General features: G+C 28.0%; 1 protein-coding gene across 3 annotated transcripts in view; it reads right to left on the bottom strand.

Annotated features, from left to right (window-relative positions):
* Nucleotides 1-754: 754 nt before the first annotated feature.
* The window catches only part of LOC107874076 (pentatricopeptide repeat-containing protein At1g76280-like), a 12518-nt gene continuing 4432 nt past the window's right edge, over nucleotides 755-8840 (bottom strand). For 2 of the 3 annotated variants that reach the window (XM_047413546.1, XM_047413547.1), the window contains 3 exons: nucleotides 1789-1932; nucleotides 1521-1709; nucleotides 755-1050 (listed from right to left, as the gene is read on the bottom strand). In XM_047413546.1, the coding sequence (XP_047269502.1) occupies nucleotides 916-1050; nucleotides 1521-1709; nucleotides 1789-1908 (444 nt within the window). In that variant the 5' untranslated portion in view covers nucleotides 1909-1932 and the 3' untranslated portion in view covers nucleotides 755-915. Of the gene's footprint in view, nucleotides 1051-1520; nucleotides 1710-1788; nucleotides 1933-2318; nucleotides 2485-8840 lie in introns of all 3 variants that reach the window. The other variant, XM_047413545.1, reaches the window with a different exon arrangement.

The following is an 8840-nucleotide window of genomic DNA, read 5'->3' as shown; positions in this document are numbered from 1 at the left end:
TTGACTCTTTAAAAGTCTCAAGAATTCGGGATTCATCCTCCGAGGCTTCACTAAGAATTAGATTTTCAAGTTTGGTTTGTTTTTCATCATTATCTGTGTCACCTCCAGCAATCATTCGCACACTCAAAACTTGCAAAGCTTCCATAGTTGTAGTGTAGAATCCAAGGTCTACATATACAACGAAAACATGATTGCAAGTTGATGGATCCGACAGAACCCTTCGGAGGTGCATCAGCTCCACAATGAGCTCGATGACATCTATTCTTCCTTGGAAAAATAATTCACGACCTAGTTAGCAAATGTATACAGTTGTACTTTACATTTAACTTTAGAACTGGATGGGTTCACACAATTCTCCTCTTTTTTCTCTTTGGGTTATTTAGAAAGCTGTCCACTTCTCTAGTAGCTAAAGTTGAAACTGAATAAAAGGGTATAAAGGAGGATATTGTATCATTCAGTACCTCACATTCCCCTCTGCAAATTTTTAAAGTTTATCCTAACTCTTCTATGAGGATTTTCAGTAAACTAACATTCTTCTCCACTCCCGATAACCGTTAAAGCAAGTTCCCTACCCCCAATTTCCCCGAAGTCTGCTATCCACCTTTCGACTACCATCTTTTAGTAACATTTCTAAGAAAGTGTCTAGCGCTCTTCTGGAATCAATCTAACCAAAATTATCAGCAAAAAAAAAATAGGAAATGCCAACAAAAGCCAAAGGTCTTTTTGCTAATTTAATCATGAACTTTTGAGGCTTTTAATCAGTTTTTCCCATTCTAAACTCGGCTAACATTGACTTGCATGATGAGAAGTGTAACTAGGAAATATGTCAATTTTTCTGTCTTTCTCCACAGTTTGGCTTATACATAATCCAGTACATGAATTTTTATTAATATTGTTAATAACTTGATGGTTGAATTATTTGTTAATCACCTTCTCAGATGCCACTTGAAGAACGGTGTTATAGAGAAGTACATCAAGCTGGATGCCTTCGAAAATTCCTTGATTCAACAATTTTAATGCTCCATCAAAGTCCTCGAACCTCAACAATAGCTACAGCAGAAAAGAACTCAGTTTCAGTTGGGATATCAGAGGGCACCATTTGCATATCTAAATAGTCATAGAGGGATATTAAACTGGTGAACAATAACTATGCTTCCGTGTAATAAGGATTAGCATAAATCTAGTGTACCACATAAGGCAAAATCCCCTTCCAGCTCAATGAAGTATTCTCCAAACCAAACTGTTGAAGTTATTTTTCTTTTTTTAAAAAAAAATATCAACTAGTTATGGTAGTTTTAGGTTTCAAGGTCTAGTAAAACAGTAAATCACTGGACTGATTTTCCTGGCGAAGTTTCTAAATGCCCCAAAGTGCTAGAAAACACATACTATCTACTTCATGAAAAGCCTTTTTAACCAAATAAAAAGGGCCAGGTTAGGCTCTAGATTTTGCAATTTTACTTTTCCTAATGATCCAACTTCCACAGATAAGTGAGAATGGATAAACAAGGCTATATTAGTACCTTTAACAAGCCAATTAAAGTAACTGCCTCAGGATTAAATCCGTTACAGAACATCATAGAGATTAGGACAAAGGTAGATCTGAAACATCTGATAATGCTACAACAATCAATCATGATATTATATGCTGCAGCATCAGGTGGAACTCCAGAAGACACCATTGATTTGAACGTCCGTGTTGCCATTTGGCTCTGAAAAGAAAAAAAATCTAGTCAGCAGAAAAAATGTAACTGATATAACTATGGAATAGATATTTTTATAATAAATTACCTCTTTAGCCTCAACAAGGGCATGTAAAACGGTATTATAGACGGGTGTTATCATATAAGTGTCATAATGAGAAAACTGATTCTCTGCAGCATGTAAATATTGAATTAGCTCATTTATCATCCCTTCTGTTCCAAGTGCTTTCAACTGGAAAATAAAGAAGAGTAAAGCCATGGATTACACTGAAACATCCAGTTGATATTATAGCTGTCACTTCAGTCCCCTAAGTATTGGAGCACAAAATTGTTGAGCAAAATGGTGGAATAACCTAGTGGTAAGGGTCTTTCATCTCAACCATGAGGTTGGGGATTTCTAGTCACTAAGGGAACAAAGTGCGAAAAGGACACTATTGGTCTCCTGGGTAGATGATTTGGAGGGTGAGGCTTACCATATCAAAAAGATAATTAAATCTAACACAAACTTGTACAATGTTTGACAATAGTATGAAATATTTTAACAAAGAAACTTGACAAAAATTTTAATAGAAAAATAATATTATGAAAATACATATAAAAATATAAACAAGCTATTACCATAGCAGACATTAGCTTGAATAAATTATTACATCTCCAATATTTATAGTTCGGTGACTCAAACCATACTAAACAGTGAGAATAGCAATTCATATGTCCTGATATTTGGCTGGAGATTCAACTTTTTCATCTTAGCCAAAATCTGGACTGCTCGTTCAGGTCGATCCTACAAAATTAAGTAGTACAAGAATCACAAACTGGACATATCAATCTAATATGATTGAAAAGAAAGATGTGTAATTCTACTGAAAGATGTTGCAAAGACAAAGATGCCGGATCTTACAGAATTTAAATGATCATATAGCAATATGTCCAAAGGCCTACTTACAACAAGAGGCTTTCATCCATATTTGAATCCTAAAATGATATAGTCAGAGAGCAGTGGCAACATTTTAGCTTGACACATAGAACTTTTTGCTGGGAGCTAGCTCAAAAATCTCATAATTCTCACAACATAACTCATGAGAGAGCAAAATATATGGCGGTAATGTCAAGATCTGAAGAAGTAAGAATATGCTCAGAAAGATAGTTTTGACTCGGAAGAAAAAAATGAGAAGTCTTGACGAGCTGATTGTCCTCATTGAAACATAGAGAAACCTACTTAACTGACAGTCAAACCCCCATCAGTTCTTATTGTACTGATCTAAGGACGGGACCAGTGATGATCGCTTGCTTTCAACTAAATTGTTACTCTCAAAATACTTATGTACGATCTTACCAGGATATCACATGCTTCAAGGAAAGTATTATATGGATGAGGACTTCAGATTTTGGAAATCTCATCCAAGAAAGACTCTGCTAGATCGAGTTCCAACTCTCTGCTGCAGATGATTGCTAAAACAGCAAGAGTTGAACCATGAGGCTTAATTTTTTCCTCCCGCATAACCTTTAGCTGTAAATTTAGACAAATTACATCATGTCAAAGTGAGAGAACCAAGAACAAGCACTACTTCTTGGAGGAAGAAAACAGAAGATTCCCATGAAAATAAAAGTATATTACCACTTCAACTCCTTCACTAAATCCTCTTGTGGTAATAATTTCCCTGATGAAGCCATCATATGTACTCCGTGATGGTTGCAAACCAAGAGTTTGCATCTAAACCAATAATCCCTAGTTTAACTTACATAACAGACTGATAACAATAATAATAACTAACCACTTGTTAATATTTTCCTCTTTTGTAGCTTAAGAATATAACCGAAAATTGAATCAAGAAAAACCATATACTCTTAACACAAACAAGCAAGAAAAAAAAGAGAAATGCTTTCCTAACTTGTCAACTTAGTAACAAAAATTTTCCAAGATAAAAGAAAAATAGTGCTTACCAAGAGTGTAAAGATTGAAGGGGGTAATGAAAATGGTCAAAAGAGAGCAGAGGTAGCCTATTCTGCACTCTCACCAACAAAGAAATTTGTCAGCTTGGAAATGGAAACACTGGGCTAGTCATCCGTGGAGACACCCTTATATGCCGGCTCATCCTCCATGGAGGTGATTGAGCTATACTCGACTTCATCTACCTTGCTGGTGGACCATGAAAGAAAAGGAGTGTTTCGATGTCTAAATATGGTGTGTGTGAGAAAGAGAAAGAGAGATAAATAGAGAGAGGAGGGGAGAGATCATACCACCACCGGAGTTTCAATGAAGGAAGACAACCACTGTTGCTTCAATGGTTTCGATAGAGAGGGAAAAAGAGAGAGAGGAAGGCACTTTGCCCTAATTTAGTTTAGAAAGAGGCAGTGAAGTGAAAGCGGAAGTAAACCACTACAGTTTAATACTTTAATAATTAAAAATAATCTTCCGACTACTATAGTCGGGAAAAATTTTAAAATATTTAATTATTTAATGTGTCCAACTACAGTAGTCGGATACATTTAATAAATTTATAGAGAAGCTTTTTTGTAATATTTTTAGTAATATATTTATTTTATTATTAAATGTTTTGACTAAAACAGTCAGAAATCTAATTAATAATATATTTAATTAATTATTAATTTTCTGTATAAGGATATGATTATATATTAAGTCATATATTTATTTAGTTATTAGTATTTCCGACTACAACAGTTGAAAATATATATTTAATAATTTATTTTACTTATTTTTTAAATTTTGTATAAGGGACTGATTATACATTTATTTAATTATTTATATTTTCGACTACAGTGGTCGGATATATATTTAATTAATTATTAATTTTATTTAGTCATTACAATTTTTGACTACAGTAGTAGAAATATATATTTAATAATTTATTTAAATAATTATTTAATTTTCATATAAGGGACTGATATATTTAGTAATATATTTATTTAATTATTTATGTTTTCGATTACAGTGGTCAGATATATACTTAATTAATTTTAATTTTATTTAGTTGTTAGTATTTCTAACTTCAGTAATTGGAAATATATATTTAATAATTTACTTAAATAATTATGTAATTTTCGTATAAGCGGCTGATTATATATTTAGTATTATATTTATTTAATTATTTATATTTGCGACTACAGTAGTAAGATATGTATTAAATTAATTATTAATTTTATTTATTTATTAGTATTTCGACTACAGTAATCTGAAATATATATTTAACAATTTATTTAAATAATTATTTAATTTCCGTATAAGAGACTGATTATATATTTAGTATTATATTTATTTAATTATTTATATTTGCGACTACTGCAGTCGGATATATATTAAATTAATTATTAATTTTATTTATTTATTAATATTTTTTACTACAGTAGTCAAAAATATATATTTAATATTTTATTTAAATGAATAATTTATTTAATTATTTATATTTTCGATTACTGTAGTCGGAATATATATTTTTCGGAATTTGCAGCCAAATATTCTAACTGTTTTTGTCACAAATAGTATTGAAAATATATTTTGTAAAAAATAAAAATAAAAAAATAAGATTTTCGACTGAAATAGTTGGAAATTTCCGACTACTTTTTTCAATATGAAAATAGCGATTTTCTGGTAATGTAGTAAGGTTTTAATGAGGTAGATTATCTATCAATTAAACAATTAAGGGGGAGAGATATAAATATATTATCATATATAGTGAATGTCTATTTTATCATATATAGTTAATGTCTATTTATAGAAGTTAGAAACAACAAGGTTAGTTTTCCCCAATATATAAAGGTGATTTTATTCACGGTAATTAACCTATCAAGAAACTTCTCAGGAGAAATAATACTCACTCTCTTTTCTCTTCATTCTTCCTTTTCTTTGCTTTATATTTCATAACAGTATTAGCAATGTTTGCATTAATAATGTTTGTATTAGTAATACTGGTATTATTTATGCTAATATTAGCTTTTATACATTGTTTGATGTGTTGTATTAGAACTTGCCTTTTCAATCTTGATATATTTAAACAAAAGATTTTTTAAAAAAAATGATTGCATATACATTCTAAGATTCATCGGGATCTAGCAAGGGTTCAATATATGTTTTTTTCCTCAATTTATGTAACACAAATAAAATATAGATAATGAGTCATACTTTTAATATGTATTTAGATAATTTAATCTTTTAACTATTGTAATTTATAATATTTTTTATGTAATTTTTATATAATATATAATTTTTTTCTTGTCCAAAATTTTGTGGCATTGATAGTCAATTATAGTTTAAAAATAATTTAAGTTTTAAATTATTGTGATTTATAGTACTTTTATTTATTTCAATTTAAGTGACACTAATATAATTTCGGGAGTCAACCAAATATTTTATATTTTTAATTTTTTTAAAGTTATTAATTATTGTGATTTATAGTATTTTTACATATTTTTTTGAAATATATAATAGGTTAAATTATTTTTAAATATTTTAAGTTGTTAAATATTGTAATTTATAATTTTTATGTAATTTTTGAATAATATATGTCACTCTTCTTATCTAAAGTTTTGTGTCGTCGATAGCCAATTATACTTTTTAAATAATTTAAATTTTTAATTATTGTGATTTATATTATTTCTTCTATTCCAATTTAAGTGTCACGATGCTTAGATGACTATAGTAATTAATTAGGAGTGATATAGTAAAATCAAGATTAAAGTAGCAAAGCATAAATGTCTTAAATGACTTACAACAACTAATTAGAAGTGACATAGAAAAATTACTATAAAAAATATAGGTGAAAAAAATTTAAGTGGACCTCATGTCAGGTTAATTTTAAACATGATGAGTTAATTTATATTTTTTATATCTATTTTATTTTTTTTTATTTATTATTATTAATTATTTTAATACTTAAATGAGAATTAATTAGGGTAATATTTAGTAAAACTATAATTGAAGCAGCTGAAGTAGACATGTCATAAATGTCTTTAACTTTTTTTATTAAATATTATTAATTTTTAATACATAAATGACTATAATAATTAATTAGGGGTGGTATAATAAAATCACTGTTGAAGCAAACATATCGTAAATGTTTATTTTATCTTTTTTAATTAAATGTTATAAATTCTTTAACACATAAATGACTTGTAATAATTAATTAGAGGTGATATAGTAAAATCACAGATTAGATATTATTAAATTTTTAATATATAAATGATTTATAATAATTAATTAAGGGTGATATAGTAAAATTACAGTTGAAGCAGACATGTCATAAATGCCTATTTTATTTTTAATTAAATATTATTAAATTTTAATATATAAATAACTTATAATAATTAATTAGGAGTGATATAATAAAATCACAAAGCAAGCAGCCTGCTAAAGCCGGCATGTCGAAACCACTACTTCTATATAATAGAATATAATAGAAATATAAAGCCTTCCTTTTCTCCCCTGCTGTCCTCTTCCACTTTTTTTCTCATTTCTTTTCATCAACATTAGATTAATTAATAGGCCATAATTTTTTATCCTTTGTGAATTGAATAAAAATTAAATTAATTAAATATATTGATATATTTTTTTAGTTTTATGTGATTTAATTTTAATTTTTAAAATATAATAATAATTGAATTGATTGATTTTATAATTTTTTTTATTTTTCATTCGGTATCCGGTAGCCGTACTACCAAGGATTTTTTCATACTCAGAGCTCAAACCTGAGATCTCTAATTAAGGGAGGAGTTGTTTAATTAATAGTAATACAATGAATAATTAAAAATTTGCTAAATTAATTTAATTTTAATTTAAACAAAAAAAATTAAACCAAAATATGAATAATTCTACTTAAAACTCATGTATCGATCACAAAAAAATCGATCAAAATTCATTACACACACCAAAAAAAAAAATCTCACTAATTAGGTCAGCTAACCAAAATTATTACAAATCATTCTTTAAAATTAAACTTTTGAATCCAAAAATATTTCAAATTAAGTTAAAAAAATAATATATGAACACTTTCTATAAGACCTCTTTAAAAAGCATAAAATAAAATAGAGAAACAAAATATTTGAAAAAATTTGGGAAAAAAAAAGAGATGAAGGAATACAAGAAAAGAAAAAAGAATAGAGGTAAATGACAAAAGAAATGAAAGGAGTGCCTTCTTTTGCTTCTCAATGGAACCACTAGAGTCCATTTGTCAATTAGATAATGCCTCATATAAGTATGAGTTGGGCATAATCTCATACGCAATAAAATTTGTCAAGGAGAAATGACATAAATGGCACTTCCGGTAAAATATTGACGCAAAAATAGTCATTAAATTTTAATTTTATTTTATAGCTATTTACTGATAACTTTATACAATATTGATACAAGTTTGATTATAAAATATGTACTCTATACAATAAAATATAAATTTGATATGCATCTTATACATATATACATACATACATACATACATATATATATATATATATATATATATATATATTATACAATAATGATATAAATTTTATACACATAACAATGATATAATTTTTACCCACAAATTTACAATTCTATTTTTTTACGGATTGTACGAATATGGTATATGAATTGTATTAATATAATATATTAATTGTATTTGAACTATCTGGGACAAGACGACTCAAATTATGAATGGCCATAATATAGAATTTGTTTAGGCCGAATGGCTATGAATGTCCAATGACCCAAACATGAGCCAATTATTTTCAAAAGTGCCAGCTCGCATTCTTTTTCCAAAACATAAAGCGTAATAAAGTATACTTAGATTGCGCTTATTTTTCCAATTGGGAAAAAGATACATACATAAGGTATTGATGTACAACAAGTGGAAGCACCTAAAATTATAGAGTCCATAAAGATGTAATATATATACGGCCCCTGAACTATTTTACTTTTCCCTTATAGGCACCTCAATTAAGTCAGGTACCTATTGAACCCTTTACTCCTTCACAAATGGTTTCAATTGAGCCCAATTTGCTGACGTGATAAAAAATGTAAACTGCGTGTAATACACACGCTGATGATGTGGCAAAGTGATGAATTAAACAACGACATGTGGCATTTTAACTTAAAATAATTATAAAAATAATTTTTAATATAATTAAATATAATTTTTCTTAAAAAAA

The sequence above is a fragment of the Capsicum annuum genome, chromosome 6 (assembly GCF_002878395.1).
Source record: "Capsicum annuum cultivar UCD-10X-F1 chromosome 6, UCD10Xv1.1, whole genome shotgun sequence".
Taxonomy (NCBI): domain Eukaryota; kingdom Viridiplantae; phylum Streptophyta; class Magnoliopsida; order Solanales; family Solanaceae; genus Capsicum; species Capsicum annuum.
The sequence above is the reverse complement of the archived record's forward strand: the minus strand, read 5'-3'. Positions and strand labels throughout refer to the sequence as shown.